At 40.1% G+C, this 19,688-nt stretch overlaps 1 protein-coding gene across 1 annotated transcript; it reads right to left on the bottom strand.

Annotated features, from left to right (window-relative positions):
• Positions 1-15,585: 15,585 nt before the first annotated feature.
• On the bottom strand, positions 15,586-16,101 carry LOC149255620 (uncharacterized). Its single transcript, XM_089455087.1, has one exon. The coding sequence runs from the start codon at positions 16,099-16,101 to the stop codon at positions 15,586-15,588; it is 516 nt and encodes a 171-aa protein (XP_089311213.1).
• Positions 16,102-19,688: the final 3,587 nt, after the last annotated feature.

Genomic DNA, 19,688 nt, shown 5'->3' on the forward strand with positions numbered 1-19,688 from the left:
ATACCACCAGTGAATATATTGATGATATTATTCTAGACGTCATGTCCATATACACTCCAAGACAACCTCCTGCTGTCATATATGACTATGCTCAGTTCATAGCTGACAGGATGCATGAACAATTCCTTAGAATGAGTAATGAGAGAGTCTTCAAATACTCCTCGGTCTTGTATCACCTTTTCCTATATTACCAGTCTGACAAATTCCCACTTACCTTGCAAAAATTGGACACCAAGGGCCAACCAAGATCAATTATCTTCTGGACCCCATTGATTCATCAACATCCCTCCCCCTATTCATACAATGAATTCATTGATTCCTTTGTCCACCCTATGATGACCATGCTCACTGGAACCCCTCCACCAAGAATCAGTCCTGAAATTAGGAGAGTCCTTCATCTAAACATCAATCATCAGGTGGGAGATTGGTACTTGTACCAAAACCACACTGAAATCAAGATTTATGGCTGTGAGTTGGCCCCATACAAACTACCTAAATACCTCCCAATGAGGTTATTTCCCTGGAGTACTACAGGCAAATAATAAGTTCAGATGAGGTGAACTTTGTTAAAGCCAAAAAGAAAGCCCAGCTCAAAATAAAAGACCAATTGGGTCCCTTTATTTGTAATAGCAAAGAAGCTAGGAAGGAGGCAGACCTAATTCTTCAGAGATTGAAACTAAGACAGAGCTTCACATGGAGACATGATCCCTTGGACTTCATTTGTAAAAGGAGGCAAAAGAACAAGATGGCCCCCTATATCCATCACCACATCCCTGAAATAGAAAAATATGCCAACCAGTTGCAATGGGTGGAAAACACTTTAGAAGACAGGGATAATACAAAAGTTGTTGTGGAAAACACATTAATTGATCTGAAAAAACAACTTGATGAGGATTGTTTCCTGCAGGTTCCAGGGGAATCAAGTAGGCCAGACCAATCAGACATACCAGAGAAATCACAGGTGCCAGAGGGATCAGAAGTACCAAACCTGTCAGAGGTGCCAAATCAAACAGACATACTAGAGAAATCAGATAAACTAGAAACCACCATGAGTACCCCTCCAGTTCTATAGACTCCTCTAAATGAGGAGAAAAGCCTCAAGAGAAACAAGGAAGGGGCCACTACTTCAGAAAGAGCAACATCACAAGCCCATGCAGAGACAAGCCAGGCTAAGAGACAAAAAGTGAATCCTGTCTCTGAACAGGAATATACAGAGGAGACAACTGAGGTTACAAGCACAAAAAGAGATAGGAGTAGGATTTCCACTCCATCTGGAGGCATCCTAGAACCTTCCACATCACACACTCAGATGTTGAAAAGGCAGAAAAGTGTTGAGGTATCCTCTTTTGAATGCCAACAGATAAAGACCAAGATATTAAGGAGAGATACAAAGAAATAAAGGCTAGAAATGAGAGGTTGAAAGCCCAAACCTATGCACAGTATCTGAAGATGACCCCTACCAATCAAACAAGGCTTATGTTAGCCTTTGATGTCAAAGAGGGGAAAATGTATATGACCTTCATCAAGCCAACAACTCAGCAGCCAAGGACAACAACAGATTTTAAAAGGGTGCATTTTCAAGTACTGGCGAGGGATATTCATCCCATCGATTAGATTGAGCTACACAAGCAAACAGGGGCGATGATATACTTCACCGTAACAGGGAAAGCTATTGTTACCCACCAACTCCAAAACTCTCTTAACAATATATCAGTGCAGTTCTAGTTGGAGAAGGCCTCCTCACAGGCTAAAGATAATAGAATCATGTCCCTAGAGGACTTAGTGGTTGAGTTGGGACACGATCCCAAAGATGTAAAAGTTGCAGAGCAGCCAATAAAGAAGAAAAATGATAAATTGCTACATTCAAGAAGCAGCTAAAGATACCCCATCTGCATCACCCACAGACACAGGAAGTCCTAGAAGCACAACAAGGACATGAAGAGCTCATGGACTTGGTCCTAAAGCTAAATGATCAGCTCAAGGAGATAGAGAAGGAGTTGGACACTTTAATTCAATCAAAGAAAAGTGACTTGGCCATAACTTCCATAATTGGCATCCCCACGGTGTCAACAACAGTTCCTTCCACAATGGCAGCATCATTGGCACCTACAGCTCCACCTGCCACAACACTACCAATTATAATTGAGTCCACTACAGCAGTAGGTACATCAACTGAGAAAGCAAAAGAACTGGTAAAAGCCATGGAGGAGATGTCTATCCAGGCTACAGATCTCAAAAGATTAAAGCAGAAAGTGGAAAGTTAGGAAATTGATTGCAAACTTGCCCAAATTCAGCAAAGAGAAGAAACAAAAAAATCCCAAAGAATGAGTGAGAAAATCAAAGTCCTGGAGAAAGAATTGGCACTGCAAAAGCCACTAGGATAGACTAAAGAGATTCTCTTAGCCAATATCATTGACTCTGTCAATGATATTTGGCCATCAATCCAAGTTATATTTGAGCAAACAGAATTGGTGAAGATAGCAACTAAAGCCATCCAAAAAGTAAAGGAAGAATTGGGAGATAAACAAGAGGATGCAAATCGACTCATCCACTTCCTAAACAACAAGAACAAATATGAGATCCAAGAGCTTAACATAGAGGATAGGACTGAAGCCATCCTAGAGATTAGAAAGGTTCTTTCCAAAAGAAACCTCATGCTCAACTTAGAAGAAAAGTGCCACAACATGCAGGTAGTCATTGACAGGTTTATGGCTAAATTTCAAATTTTGAGGGACAAAGGTCTTCCCAGTCCTATGGTCATCAATGAAAAACTCATGACCCAATTGGACTATAGTGATAAATAGGAGATTGGCGAAGGAACAAGCCAGCTCTTCGGCCATTAAAGCCCTACCAACAAGCAAAGTATTATATGATACATTGGAGAACCTGTTTTTCCTAGAACATGAGGTGAAACATCTGTTTCTCACCAAGGCCAATTTTGCAAAATACACAGAGGCAGACGAAATTTACAAAAGAATGTTGAAAGTGAGATTGCTTGAGGCTGAATGGTGGGAGAAAATGACAGATTTACTATTTACATCAGAAAGTTACCACAGTAAATCTGAAGGCAGCCATGTGAAATAGGTAAAAGATAGATTAGCAGGGTCAAAGAGTAATAGAGTCAAAGAATATTAGTGAAAGATCAAAGTAAAGAAGATTCCAACGTAGAAATATCACAACTATCAGCCAGCTTAAAGGGCTCAAAACTCAATAGAAACAACCAACAACACCACAATAAAAGGGATAACAAGAAAGCAGTTCTATATCTATCTCTATCTTCATGCATGAAGATATTTTATTCCCTAGATTAAATCTCAAATTGTTATTAGATATTTTGTAATTATTTTTTGTATAAATACTTCACATTTCGAAGTATGTAGGGTGGATTCCAAGACATTTCTATCAATTTTTTCTCTCAAATCAAAGTTCTATTGTATCAATGACTGGACTAGCTTGCTAGATCAAGGAATAAAGATCAGATATTTTACAAGATTCTTGTGTAAAGCGAAATACAAATAAGTATTCTCTCATGTTCAATGTTGTCTTTTATTTTTTCCATAATATTATTTGTATCTCTAAAATCTAAATGTATAACATGGAATGATATTTCAGAAATTGCTTAAATGCACTCTGTCTTGACTATTTTACATTATGAATGTTTTCTCCTAAACTATCTTAGCTAGGGAATTCTTAACTGCTCCTTAGCTTCCGTAGTTTCCCCTCTAGTCTATAGCAAAGGGTTCTTAATTTCCATTTTCTCATGATCATCCTTTGTTCTTCATTCTGATCCTGGTCCAAGGATTCTTAAGCACCCTTTCACCGTAGTTAGAATTACTTCACCCATTAGGCCTGAAGATTTGCATTTTGTTTTGCTAGCCTGCCCTGTGAACATTCCCTTTAATGATCAGGTCCAGTTATGCTATCCATTCGTTAACTCCATAGCCCAATGGCTTGAAGACCTAGCTCTATCCATCTGCTCCAATAATTCCACCACCAAACTTCAATTCAAAACAAAAACCCCACCGAACATTAAGAACTAGCCCGAAATCCCATAAAAACAAATTTAAATCATAAAGAGAGAGCCCTCTATGGACTTAGGTTGGCTAGAGCCTAAGCCTAAAAGATTTGTTCGTAGTTACCTCGGATGCTTACTTCTTCTGATAACTTCTAAGGAAAATTCTAAGTGATAACATAGTGGCGACCATATTGGGGACACAAATCCTTAGTCTTAATAAACCTTTGAGAAAATTTCAAATATTTGTTTCGAGCCTCTTGAAGGGTTTATTATAAGTTATTTACAAAATTTCACAAAAAGAAAGTAATTAGAAAAGCTTGAAATTCTGGCTTCAAGGAGAACTCATTATACTAGGGCTAATCCAGATCCAAATCCTGCCCTTGTAGTGGATAATCCCAACCTGATTTCGAGAAGATCCAAAAGACAAGAAAGTTCAGTCAATCCAACACCTTCAATCAATGTAGATTCATGCCCTGATGAGTGGTTGTTTTTAGAATACCTCCCCTTTGATGAGTCATTTGACCTTTCCCTATTTAGAACTAGGTTTGAAAGTGCACTTGATGACATAGTTGTAGATCCAGAGTTTATTGTAGATCTTGAAGTCCAAAGGGAAAACTAGTTAATTGATGAGTATAGTCTAAATTCCCCTCAATCACCGCTTACTACTGTTAAGATCCCTAAGATTTCTGAACTAGCTTCCACCACCCTTAGTTCACCATTATTCCCTTCCACCTCTGAAGTTCATTCTTGACCTCCATTTATGCCTTCACTTCCTTACCAACCTACCATTACCCATCAATCACCTATTACTCCTAGTTCTCCATCAACTCTTGTATCACCTCCTAGTACCCCAAGCCCACTTCTTAGCCCTACCCAACTTAGGGCTATGGCAAATAGATATGCTCCTCTTGTGTTACTTACCCCACTGGGTGCCATGCCACAAGACTACCAAAACAAAATCGTCCAATTTGATGGCATAGGACCTTATATAGCACAACATCATGTAAACAAAATGACAGACTACTTTGAATTGCACGAAATTGATATTGGAGATGTTCAAATGAGACTTTTTGCTCAGACTCTAGCTGGTGATGTTAGGAAATGGTTTAGAGCTTTACCTGCTAATAGCATAGATAGTCTAGATATATTTTATCAGCAATTTTTAAATAGATGGGAAAAGAAAAAGAACCCTCTGCAGATCCTTTCAAAATACGAAAACATTAAAAGAGGACCAAATGAAACAATCCAAGATTACTGTACCAGATTTAACAATATATACAATGCAATACCAGTCAATCTTAGATCCCAACTGACTTAGTAGTGATAAAATTTTTTGATGTGTTTGATACTGATATGGCATTCCAACTCAGAGAGAGAAATCTCTCAACCTTAGAAGACATGCAGAGTGTAGCAGTTAGTGTAGAAGCCAACTTGCTAGAAAAAAGAGCTAGGGTTAGGAATGAAAGGAGAGGATCTACCAAAGTTGAAGCCTCATCCTTTGACCTTAAAATAGATGTCCTAACCAAGGGTATGGAAAAACTGATGGATAGGATAGAGAAAATTGAGAGGAAGCCTCAATGGGATAATCAACAGGCACTTCCAGTGAGAAACGCAAACTTTAGAAAGAATCAAAATGAAAATAATGGAAAGAATGGGCCTGACCAGAATATTAGGCCTCCCTTTCAAGAAAACTATGTTGAAACATCCCATTCAGATGACCCTAAACAAGACACACACATTAACTTGATGGGATTAGATGATGTGGAAACTGTCTTCTTGACCCGAGATGAGCAAGAACTACATATGTTGTAGCAATTGCAGACCCAATCTAGAGAATCATTTGATTATAAACAAGGATATGATTCTACCATCTTTGAAGTACACAAACAATACAACTTGAGGAGTAAAAAGAATACTGATACTATTGACCAGAGCAAGAAAATAGTGCCAAATCAACCCAAGAAAATCAAAACAGCTCCAATTACTAAAACTCTCCAAATCCTCCCTAAACCAAATCAGAACCCTCCTGGCCCCACCATTATAGATATAACCCATGACCAACCCCTTGATGATCAACCATCCACTTCAATCCCCTTCAAGGAGATGTGGAAAAATCTCCAAGCAACATATTAGAAAATCCACATAAAAAGACCTTAAATGCATAAAAACATGAGCAACCTACTCCAACTCCTGCTATGAAGATTCCAAGCACTCAAATAGAAAAAGCCCCTTTGCCTTTCAATTTGGGAGCAGAGGTAGCTAAACTGACAATTTCAGTTCCCTTAACAAAGCTGATTAAAAGTGAAACCTATAAGTCTCAAATAAACCAAACCTTAAACATTGTTGGGAATGAAGATTCTGTCAACTTGTTTGATGATCAACCTGAGCTTATATTTGGTCCTGATGTTAATGGAAAACCACTAGAAGGAGGGATGCCACCCTTTTATATTAGCCTTGGCATTCATGAGAAAACCTTACACAATGCAATGTTAGATTCTAGGGCCTCACACAATTTAATGCCCAAATCAGTTATGGAAAAATTAAACTTAGACATAACAAGACCTTACAAGGACTTATTTTCATTTGACTCAAGTCAAGTAAAGTGTCTAGGGTTAATCAAAGACTTGTGTTTTACCTTAGTAGAATATCCTGCTAAGAGCATTCTCATGGATATAGTAGTCGTTGACATCCCACCTAAATATGGCATGCTATTGTCTAGATCATGGGGGGCTAAACTCTAAGGATCTTTACAACTTGACATGTCATATGCCACAATCTCAGTTTTTGGACAACCTAAAAAGCTGTACAAAGAAACCCTAATGAAATATGTAGTGAGTAGCCAGGATAGGCCTCAAAACTTCCCTATCTACTCCATGCATTTTGACATTGATTCTTTTATTTTGTATAATGTTGAACAAACACCACAAACTACTTCAAATAGCATTGTTTCAGAACCAAAAGAGATTGCAGTTATAGCTAAAAATGAAACTGTCCAAACCAAAGAGCTTTCCAAAAACACCTCAAAAAAAAGAAAATTTTGTTCCCCTAGACAGTGAGAACTATGAACATGAGATATTATGGCACCTTGAATTTGATGGATCAGTGAATAAGTTGGGAGAAGGAGCAGGAGTGTGGATATACAATATGGAGAATGATCACTCAGAGGGCCATGCTTACAGACTGAATTTCAAATGCACTAACAACATGGCTGAGTATGAAGCCCCCATTTTAGGTCTCAAGCTAGTTAGGAATTTAGGAGCCAAAAGAGTTTCTGTCTTGGGAGACTCTGAGTTGGTTATAAAACAAATTAATGTTGTATATATGACCAGAGATCCTAGGTTAAGTTTTTATAGAGGGACAATTGTAGAAATAATGAATACTTTCCTAGAAACTAAGCTTGCAGTCATCCCAAGGAAACATAATATGCAGGCCCATAGTTTAGCAATGTTTGCCAGCACTTGTAAGTTACCTTTTCAACCTAACCATCAGTACACTGCTGAGGTCAGGCACAGACCTGCTATCCCAGATAACTTGAAAAATTGGCAAGTATTTACTAATGACCAACAGATAAATAATTTTTTAACTTTAGAAGAAGAATTTGTAAATAGTAATATAGATATTGACATAACATTAGATCTTGATTTTAAAGATAAAATAGAAATTAATGAAATAGAAAATGAAAAGATAGATAGATTTCACCCCACTAAATTTGCAAAATCAGATGTAGAAAACCTAAAGCAAGTTGAGGTTGATGAAATAATTGATGAAGACTCTGAAGTCATTAATCTCAAAGACAACTTTTTTCCCAAAGGATTAACCCCTTTGGAAGACTTGTTTGACTCAAATGATGTCCCTAGAAAACCAAATATGGAACCCTTAAAATCTAATATTGAGGAGTGTAATATAGGCACTAAGGAAAACCCAAAATTAATTAAACTTTCAAAGTCATTACCTCCTACGAAAAAATGAAATACCTCGAACTATTAAAGGAATTCCAAGATGTCTTTGCTTGGAGTTATGAGGACCTCAAGTCCTATGAAACTAGCATCATACAACACAACATCCCCATAAAAGAAAACTAGAAACCTTTCAGACAAAAGCTTAGGAGGATTAATCCCATCCTATCGCCTTCTATTGAAAAGGAAATCCAAAGGATGTATGAGGCCAAGATAATAGCATCGATCAGATTCTCTGATTGGGTTTCAAATTTAGTGCCAACAAGGAAGAAAATTGGTGAGATCAGAATTTGTGTTGATCTCAGGAACCTTAATAAAGTTTCGCTCAAAGACAATTACCCTCTCCCTAAAATAGATCATATCTTACAAAGGGTTGTTGGATCAACGAGAATCTCATTATTGGATGGGTTTTCTGGCTACAATCAGATTTTAGTTCACCTAGACGATCAGGCCACAACTACATTTACTACTCCTTGGGGCACATTCATGTATGTGAAGATGCCTTTTGGATTGATGAATGCAAGGGCCACTTTCCAAAGAGCCATGGACATAAATTTTGCTAAGGAAATTCATGACTTCCTAGTAATATATTTAGATGACATCACTATATTCTCAAAATCCGATAATCAGCATTTAGATCATTGAAGGCAGGTTTTCATCAAATGCAGTAAGTATGGAATTCTTTAAATCCCAAGAAATATTTATTTGGGTTAGAAGAGGGAAAGTTATTAGGCCATATAATTTCAAAAGATGGTATCCGAATAGATCCTGCAAGAATAGAAGCCATCTTACAAATACAACATCCTAGGAGCATTAGGGAATTACAAGCCTTTTTAGGGAAAATTAACTTTCTTAGGAGATTTATTTCTAACTTAGCAGAATTGATTAGATCATTGAACAATATGTTGAAAAAATATTCGACCTTAAAATGGACCGTTGAGGCTAAGAAATCCTTTGAAGACATTAAGCTAGCATTAACTAAAACACCAGTTTTGATCAGTCCAAAATTTGACAGAGACTTCATTTTATTTTCCTTTGCTTCAGAACATACAATTGCTGCAGTTTTACTACAGAAAAGTATCAGGATTATGAACAACCTATTGTCTTTTTTAGCAAAGCCCTAAGAGATGCCCCCTTAAAATATGACATAATGGAAAAGCAAGCCTTTGCTTTGGTCAAAGCTATCAAAGATTTTAGAGTTTACATTTTATATTCTCATATAATAGCCTATGTCCCCAATTCAGTAGTCAAGGACATCCTAACTCAGGAAGGTCCAGATGGAAAGAAAGGGAAATGGATCGCTACCATATTATAATATGACCTAGAAATCAAACCAACAAAGTTAATCAAAGGCCAAGGTTTAGCCAAGGGAAGAATTGGGAGATAAACCAGAGGATGCAAATCGACTCATCCACTTCCTAAACAGCAAGAACAAATATGAGCTCCAAGAGCTTAACATAGAGGATAGGACTGAAGCCATCCTAGAGATTAGAAAGGTTCTTTCAAAAAGAAACCTCATGCTCAACTTAGAAGAAAAGTGCCACAACATGCAGGTAGCCATTGACAGGTTTATGGCTAAATTTCAAATTTTGAGGGACAAAGGTCTTCCCAGTCCTATGGTCATCAATGAAAAACTCATGACCCAATTGGAATATAGTGATAGACTCAGGAGATTGGCCAAGGAACAAGCCAGCTCTTCGGCCATTAAAACCCTGCCAACTGGCAAAGTATTATATGATACATTGGAGAACTTGTTTTTCCTAGAACATGAGGTGAAACATTTGTTTCTCACCAAGCCCAATTTTGCAAAATACACAGAGGCAGATGAAATTTACAGAAGAATGTTGAAAGTGAGATTGCCTGAGGTAGAATGGTGGGAGAAAATGACAGATTTACTATGAAAAAGTTACCACAGTAAATTTGAAGGTAGCTAGGTGAAACAGGTAAAAGACAGATCAACAGGGTCAAAGAGTAACAGAGTCAAAGAGTATCAGTGAAAGATCAAAGTAAAGAAGATTCTAGCGTAGAAATACACAACTATCAACTAGCTTAAAGGGCTCAAAACTCAACAGAAACAACCAGCAACACCACAATAAAAGGGACAACAAGAAAGCGGTTCTACATTCGTCTCTATCTTCATGCATGAAGATATTTTATTCCCTAGATTAAATCTCAAATTGTTATGAGATATTTTGTAATTATTTTTTGTATAAATACTTCACATTTCGAAGTATGTAGGGTGGATTCCAAGACATTTATATAAACTTTTTCTCTCAAATCAAAGTTCTATTGTATCAATGACTGGATTAGCCTGCTGGATCAAGGAATAAAGATCAGATATTTTACAGGATTCTTGTGTAAAGCGAAATACAAATAAGTATTCTCTCATGTTCAATGTTGTCTTTTGTTTCTTCCATGATCTTATTTGTATCTCTAAAATCTAAATGTATAGCATGGAATGATATTTCAGAAATTGCTTAAATGCACTCTGCCTTGACTGTTTTACATTCTGAATGTTTTCTCCTAAACTATCTTAGCTAGTGAATTCTTAACTGCTCCTTAGCTTCCGTAGTTTCCCCTCTGGTCTATAGCAAAGGATTCTTAATTTCCGTTTGCTCATTATCATCCTTTGTTCTTTGTTTTGATCCCGGTCCAAGGATTCTTAAGTTCCCTTTCACCCTGGTTAGAATTACTTCACCCATTAGGCTTGAAGATTTGCATTTTGTTTTGCTAGCCTGCCCTGTGAACATTCCCTTTAATGATCTGGTGTATTTATGCTATCCATTCGTTGACTCCATAGCCCAATGGCTTGAATAATTAGCTCTATCCATATGCTCCAAGAATTCCACCACCCAAACTTCAATTCAAAACCAAAACCCCAACAAACATTAAGAACTAGCTTGAAATCCCATAAAAACAAAGTTAAATCATAAAGAGAGAGCCCTCTCTAGACTTAGGTTGGCTAGAGCCTAAGCCTAAAAGATTGATTTGTGGTTACCTCGAATGCTTACTTCTTCTGGTAACTTCCAAGGAAAATTTTGAGTGATAACAGCCTCCTTGGAAATCCTGTCAGCACTTTCATTATATTCCCTGTAAATATGTTGACATGAAATTGTGTTAAAATTTCCTTTGAAGATGACAACTTCGTCCAATATATTTCTAAGTGAATGCACATGACAATGATTTGTATTGTTGAACCAGTTTATAGTGATTTTGGAATCCCCAAAAATCTGAATGGTTGTGCAATCATGTGCTAATGCAAAGTGCAATAGATGTCTGAGGGTGATAAGCTCGGTGAAGTTGTTTGTCCCCGCCCCCAAAGCCAGCTAGACTTTGTATGAGCACTATTCAATTATAGGCAGAATGAAACCCTCGCCACAACCATGGGCTTGGGCTACGCCATCGAGAAAAGACCATGGGCAGGATTTGTCAATTGGCCTTTGGGAATGAGTACAATGAGTGGGGGGATTTTCAACTTCCGGGATTTCATGGTAAGCTACCACAACCTTTGTAATGATGAGAGGCCAACGAGTTGTAGCTTCATTGAAGATGATATTATTCCAGGTAAGCCAAATAGTCCAGCATAAGATGAGGGGTAAACATAGTTTTTTTGAGCCATGGTGCACCGCAAACCAAGAATTCAAAGCTAGAGGGATAGAGGGTCCCTGCCACTTTTCCTGGATGGATAGGAACTGTGTAATCCTATAGGGCAATGCAGAAACAAATGCTCATTTGTTTCAGAGTCCTGTTTACACATAACACGCCAATGCGGTCCATAGATAGCTCTGTGGGTGAGGGAATCTCCCATGGGTGTTTTATTGCTGAGCACACTCCACATAAATAGTCGGGCCCGAGGTGGTGTTTTCAATTTCCATAGTTGGCACCACCATTCCTGTACTACCTTTGGTTTGCGATCTGTGAGGAGAGAGAGGTAACCAATTTTCGGGGTGTATTTTCCATGTTCAACTGGAGTCCAAACAAGTTCATCTGGTCCTTATTTTATACGGACATGTGCCTCAGACAAAGCATTTAGGAATCCTTCCCATGTTTGATGCCACTGTACAGGGATACCAACATTGTGAGTAGACTTCCATGCTTGTTCAAAAACAGTGTTGTGTTCCCTGTCTGCTAGTTGTGCAACCACCTTGATGTCCCTTTGATGTAGGAGGTGTATCAGGTCAGGAGGGAGCTGATATCTGTTTCCTCCCCCAATCCATGGATCCATACCGATGCGCACTTGATTGCCATCATTTATTCTCCAAGCCAGGCCAGCTCTAATAAAAGGCACAGTTTGTAGGATTGCCTTCCAGACAATCGAGATGCCAATACGTGGCCAATCTGGAAAGCGAGCCCAATCCATGAGTTGTTGTGGCCAAACATATTTGTGGTATGTAACCTTGGTCTAGAGATTCTGTGCTGTGAGTAGAGTCTAACCCATCTTTGCTGCTAGAGCTTGTACAAAGACAACCAGATCCTTTAAACCGGAACAACCCCATTTTTTTGGTAAAGCAATTTTTTTCCAGCTAACCCAAGCAAAAGTTTTTCTTTCTTTTTGTCCATTCTAGATGTATCTACAACATATCCTATGGATACGAGTAATAAATCCTAGGGGGATCCATGCCAGCGACATCTAGTACACAGGTGTGGCTTCCAAAATAGATTTGATGAGGACGAGGTGCCCGGCTCTGGAGAGGAATCTATGATTCCAATTTTTCAATCTTTTCTCTATTTTGATCACCAACTAGATCCAGTCTGCAATCTGGTAGCTATGTGGTTTGATCCAGAACCCCAAATATTTTAGGCCATTTTCTATATTGTGCAGTTGGTAAAGGAAGAAGTGATGGGCAACTCTGTCTTCCTGTGGGGAGGTGTGTGACAGAGAGATAGTAGACTTGGTTTGATTAGCAATCATACTAGTGGCATGTGCAAAGAGAGTTAAAATTTCATGGAAAGTGGTGGAGTCCCGAATGCTGCCATCAAGAAAGATAAGAACATCATTAAAAAAAAGGAGGTGTGTGAGGTAGCAGAGATCGCTCATTTTCAGTCCTTTGAGTCTACCATCCCTTTTTGCGGTTGCAATGAGCCTGCTGAGTCCCTCCATCACAATCAGGAACATAAGGGGAGAGAGAGGGCATCCTTGTCGGAGTCCCCGTTCCGCATGAAAAAAGTGAGAGGCTGATCCATTTATGAGTACACTAAAGGATGTCGAGTTAATGCAGCACATGATCCAATCCGTGAATGCAGATGGGAAGCCCAGGTGTATCAGAATCATCTTTATATAGAGCCAACTAACTCGGTCGAAAGCCTTTGCAAGATCGATCTTTAGGATAATACCTTTCAATTTTTTTACTTTGATAGAGTGTATAGCCTCCTGTGCCATTCCAATGGCCTCATGGATCTGACGGTCCTGTAGGAAAGCAAATTGCTCAGGGGAGATATGGTGGGAGAGGATGGGATGGAGCCTATTTGCAATGATCTTGGCAATGATTTTGTACAAGGTATTGCAGAGAGAGATTGGGCGGAAGTCGTTAAAAGATGATGGGGTGTCAGATTTAGGGATCAAAGCAATGAAAGTAGAATTTATGGCCTCATACAATTTGCCAGTGATCCTGCATTCTTCAACTACTTTGAGTAGATCTTGTCCTATAAGCTCATAAAAAGCCAGATAGAATTCAATAGTCCATCCGTCTGGTCTAGGGCTTTTGTCTTTTTTAAACCATTTCAGAGTCCCTTCAAGTTCTTCTGAGGAGACTGGTGCAGTTAGCTCTTATGCTGTGTCTAAATCGACAAAACTAGGAAAATTCCCTTCCAGTCGAATTATTTCTGCAAGATTTGTAGCCGGTGGTTCTTTGTATAGATGTTGGAAGTGAGAGTTTCCCAGCTGAGAGAGATGGCTGAAAGTATTTGCGATGCCACTGTCCTGAGTGGGCATATTCCAGATAGTGTTTGAGACTTTTCACCCCTTGGCATAATTCTGAAAGAAACTCGTGTTCTCGTCTCCTGCTTTTAGCTAGGTCACTCTGCTCTTGAGGCACCATGACTCCTCCCTTTCCTTCAAGATTTTGGCTCACTGATTTTCCAATTCAATAAGGTGGGTTTTGGTTTCTGCAGATATGAAACCCCTGTTCCGATCATCCAGAAGGACAACCAATGATGACTCGACTGTGGCGAGGGTGTTGTCATCCTTTAGGGTTTTTTCCTTTGCCCACTGTATAGATAATCTCTTAAGCTGAGAGAGGTTATAGCAGAATCCTTTAGCCAGGGTGTGCCCCCTTGTGGGAGGGTTTCCTAACCAAAAATCAGAGATTAATTTGGAGTAGGTTGGGTCCTGTAGCCAAGTCGAGTTGAATTTGAATGGTTCTTTGGGCTTTTTTGGGGGTCCTGTGATTTCCAAGAAGATAGGGGAGTGATCTGAGATACCTCCTGAGCCGACCCATTGCCTGTAGAGGGATAATTTCTGTAACAATGGGGTCTTGATTAGAAATCTATCCAGCCTTGTTGCTAAGGTTGCCTCCCCAACTCTCCTGTTTCTCCATGTGGGCAGTGGTTTAATCATGGGGATATCTGTCAATTGGGCCAGTTCCAAAAGAGTTTCCATGGTATCTGAAAGCGGGTCAACCTATGCAGAAGAGCCCCAGGACTCACTAAATCCAATGGAAAAGTTTAGATCTCCACCAATAATGAGGTTTTCCGATGAGGTGATGGAGAGGTTTACGAGTCGATTCCAGTAGACCTCACGCTCATGGCAGGGTCCATAAACATTGATGACTTGAAGATCCATACCAAGTTCAATAGAGAAAACATCTATTCGAATGAAACCCTGCCCTCCTTAGGCAGATTTAAGTTTGATGGAACGAGGGTTAAATCCCAGAGCCAAACTACCAGATCTTCCGACTACATCTAGGGAGAGGAAGGTCCAGCCAGGTTTTAGAGATCCCAGGATATGGGTAATGTGATTTGCCTCCCCTAGGGCTTCTTGTAGGAAAACGATGTCAATAGGCTCAAATTCAAAAAGTCTACGGAGGGCTAGTTTTTTTGGCGAGCTAGCCATGCGCCTATAGCTAAAGGATAGAAACTTCATGGAGGTAACATGTCATGGGTGTTCACTTCTCTATGAACCCGATCCAAGGAAGATTGTCTGGCAGAGGCCACCTCGGCCACAGCCTGAAGGATGTCTTGCGAGAGGAAGGATTTGCGACCACAAGATGGTTTAAGGGGTAGCAAGGGGTTGTCTAGGCCCAAACCAGAGAGGTTTGAGGGGGATTTAGATGAGAGGGAGTGGGGTCGCAGATTGTATGAGTGCGGGGGGGAAGATGATGTAGGGGATGGGGGGGGAGGAGGACTAGAGGGGGCTTCCAGAGGGAAAGAAGGGGAGGTGGTAGAAAATACAGGTTGATGGGAGATCAAGGGGCAGGGGATGGGAGGGAGGATGGTGGTTTGATCTAGTACTGATGCATTGTGCAGATGAAGTGTAGAACATGCAATAGTAGAAGAAAAAACAGGGTGAGATAGAAGAGGGTTACCCAAGGTACGTGCAGCTACTGCTGCTGCCCTAGATCGAGTCATCGATGGTGATGATGGGCGAGGGAAGTTGACAGGAGATTGATGAGTCTACTAAATAGTGGTCTCCTTTCCTAGTGAAGGAAATGCTGCTGGAGTAGTATTCTCTGGGGTGGTCGAAGTAGTCTTGCCCATCCCTCCATCTGTTTCCAATGGCGACTCAGGGGCCTTTTGCACCAGGGGGAATTCTTTGAAAAGATGTCTGACTTTGTGACAACGATGACATCTGAATGACACACCCTCGTAGTCTAGGATTTGAATCCTCGTGAAGTTCCGCCACTGTAGAGTTATTTTCTCCTCCAAGCCCTCCCGAGTATCCAGGTGCACCAGGATGCGGGCTAGAGTGCGGTTCTTTGACTGAATGAAAGATTTATCATAGTCCAGGTATGTGCCTAGAGTGTTCCCAATGCGCACAAAAACCTCTTCAGACCAGTATTGAAGGGGAAATCTAGGCAATCGTACCCAAAGGGGTCCAGCTCCAATCTGCTCTCTTTCTGGATCGAAGAGAGGGCTCCATCGTTTTAGTAGGACCGGGGCCATTTCGATGTGCCAATACCGGGCGAGCGCCATATTTGTATATTCTTCCATAGCGAAATGGAGCACAAACCATCCTCATGGTAGGATCTGCACCTCGGGTAGCTGAATAAATATTTCCCCCAAATTTCTTTTACCTATAGCCAAAGGCACTCCACCAAATAGGTTCTTCCACGAACCCTACCTACCAAAACTTTGCCTGCCATGTCTGCTACTTCTCCCATGGTGAGTCCTTCTCCAAATTTGGTGGTGAAGTCCTTCCCAGAGGTCTTGAGACACTTAGTTTTCCTTTTCCCTGTTCTCGGCACCGTTGGGTGGTCCTGCAATGGATCCAAAGGACCCAGGTTCTCTTGTTGAGTTTGTTGAGCTGCGATCCTTACCCTGATGACAGGGGTTTCGAAACACCCAGATGGGAGGTCCGTAGAGTGCGCTGCCACGGAGTCGTTGGGAGGGCCGTGACCTTGGGGTTGTGGTGCTAGTTCTGTAGGAAATTCGAGGCTTGTGAAAGAAGAATGATTGACGGGGAAGAGGTGGTACACCAGAGGCGTGGGGTCGAAAGATGGGGATGAGGGGGAGCAAGTGGCTAAGAGATTTAGGGTTCTAGGAGAGAGTGGGAGGAAATCAAGGGCCGGGGAATCGATGGATAGGGTAGCTATGTGGAGAGTGGATGCAGATAGACCAAGGAGGAAGACAACTGGATGTGGGTTCGAGCTCGACAGAGCAGCAAAAGAAACAAGGGTTGGCTTAGGGTTAGGTCGACAGAAGATGGCTTGATCTGAGTAAGGGTCTGGTGAGTAGTCAATCGGTTCAAGGTCCATGTCTTGCATCCTGTAGCTAGGAATGGAGACCATAACCATTGGGTTTCGGGAGCAGGTGCGTAGGCAGAGGGCAGTTGGTAGCAGAGGGGGCCAGGGGGATTACAGAGGTCTGCGGTTAACCGTAATCGAAGTCGTGGCTAGGGTAAAGCGCTTGGTGGAACGCCATCAGATCGAGCTTCGGTTCCACCTCGTTGTATCTAAAATGGAGTGTTACATGTATGGTATTACATGTTATTTGGAATGTGGGCATACAAGTAAGAACCCTACTGATATGCTAACTAAGATTCTACCAAGAAATAAACATGAGTTATGGAGAGACATGGTAGGACTTGGTGTGACTTGATTCAAAACTCTTCATTTGGTGTCAAGTGGGATAATGTTAAATTTGAAACCCAATGAAGATGTCAGAACTGACTGCCACTGACAACACCATTCGGTGTCTACTCTCCAATACTCCACCACCCCCAACCTACTACACCGTCCATTGACTTCACTTTGTAGTCATGTATTTCACATGAGAGAATTGGATAATTATATAACTTTACTTCTTTAATAAATTTTTAATCTCTCCTATGCCTGAGCAATCCAAGCAAGGCCAAGGCCCGTGTGTAATATAAATCTGTGATTTTTTTCTCACTTGTAGTTTTTTCTCTCTTTAATGAATTTTACCTATTCATTTTATCTCTTGTTGTGCATGTGATGATTTTATTCTCTATTGTGCTTCTCTGATCCCATCAATCGAAAATGAAAAATATGATTGAAAATAATTGTATAGAAAATAAAGATGTATTAGAATGAGCTATGTGTTAGAATTACATTTGAAATTAAGGTACAAAAACTATGCCCATATTAGACTATGTGCTAGAACACCTCTAAAATGCAGCTCCAGAAACTTGAGACGTATAAATTACTTGCGTAATCAAGCTAAAGAAAAAAAATATTAGAAGCTAAGAAGGTCAAGCCTTAGAATTACCTCAGTGGTGTCCCTTTTAGCCAAATAGAACATATTTTATAATAGGTAATTGTTGAACTTCTGTGTCAAATATAGGATGTAGCGGAAAATACGTGCTACAGGGCGACAACTTCTAGGCCTATTACTGGCACTTTGGAAGGAAACTTCCTGGCCTATTGCTAATTTCTGGCACTATGGAAGGGGTGCTCATGAAAGATTTTTCTTTTCCCTTACCAGAATGATGATGGCTAAGGGATTGCCAGTATTTCTCAGGAGATCAAGGAAAAGGTACTGTCATCGCATCTCGGATGGCACTTACTGCATCTGAAGTACTGCTTAGGAGATAAGGAGAAAAGGACCGACAACACATCTCAGTTGAATCTTGCTACAACCTGCATCTAAAATACGTAGACTTAACAACAAAAATTTGTTGAAAGTTCCATCTGGAAATTCCCGATTCCCATTAGTAATGCAGCATCAACCTAAGATGTTGTGGTCACAATTTTTCCCGGATGGTTAAATTCTCATTGGAATTTAGTTATAAATTTTTTATGAAATAGGATTTGTTGGGATAGGGTCCCTTGGGGTCAATTTTTTAATAGTTTTTGTTAACTTTGTAAAGTCTTCACATTTTGAGGAGCGGAGCGCGAAGGTCGTTAGGAGTCAAAGGGGCTTTAGGAAGGTCCAAGCCCCTTATTTTGTTAGAAGTTAAAGTTGTTTTCTTACTCGCCCATGGTTCGTGGACCATGGTATTGTAAAATAATATGCTATAAAAAGGAGTCATAGAGAGTCATAGGAGATAGCTATCCATTGAAGATCTATGTATGAGCAAGTGATCTAAGTCAGAAGAGTTTTTTTTTTCTATATTTAGGCAAAGGGGAAGGCTCCTACAACTATGTGCACAGAGACCTTGGTAAGTCTGCAACTGAGTGCGCGGGTCCCTGCAGTTGTGTGCATAGGGAAGAAGGAGTTTGTATTGGAAGATATGAACATAAAAAAGACTATTTTGGAACAATATCTGTGTATATGTGTAATTATGTTTACTTATGCATTTAGTGTGGATTCACTCTGTTTATTGCAATTATCATAAGAAACACTTAATAGATGCGCAAAAGTGGTAGATCTATCAGTTTAATTGATGTTATGAATGTCTAAAGAAATCAATGCAGAGTTAGAATATGTTATCTATAAATTATTATAATTCCCGCATTTCAAGGATTAGGGTTCGCGAAGGTCTAAACAAATCCCTAGAAGTAACAAAAAACCATCACACAGACCTTTGGATGCAGAAGCCTGGTTCTGTCATCCCCCAAAATACGGCCTCGAGTGACACTACAGCCTCCGTTACGCAGGTTGTTACCGAAAGGGCCGGAAGTGTAGGGTTTTGTTGGTTGGCATAGCTAACTCTGAACCTGGGTCCAGACCCCCTCAACCCAAAAAAATGGTTTCGTTTCCGGGATTGGGATCTGTCTGAGGAATGTATGATGTCAAATAAATTGTTCCCAACTAAGAAAGAGATCGAGAAGTGGATAGATAGGAATTTGCACAAGTTTTCAGCCCAGGAAAATAGGAATTTGCGTCTGTCGAAGGAAGAGTGGTTGAATAGATACATATATATATAGATGAACATGAAATTTTCTTCTGCTCTTTTCTGTGCAAATTACATGAGTGGTTGTCTAAATTAGTGGACAGTCAAGGTACGTGGAAGTTGGATAACCCTATTGTGTGGACTCCAAAGTTGGTGAGATGCTTTGAAGCTTCAAAAAACACGATCGTGAGGGTTGTCGATTATTGGATTGATAGAATTTTGGGCAGTTTCATTACTGAGTTCACGATTGATACATCTGTCAGTT

The sequence above is a fragment of the Pinus tabuliformis genome, chromosome 7 (assembly GCF_031772625.1).
Source record: "Pinus tabuliformis cultivar Carrire ecotype Pingquan chromosome 7, CPIR1, whole genome shotgun sequence".
Lineage (NCBI taxonomy): Eukaryota > Viridiplantae > Streptophyta > Pinopsida > Pinales > Pinaceae > Pinus > Pinus tabuliformis.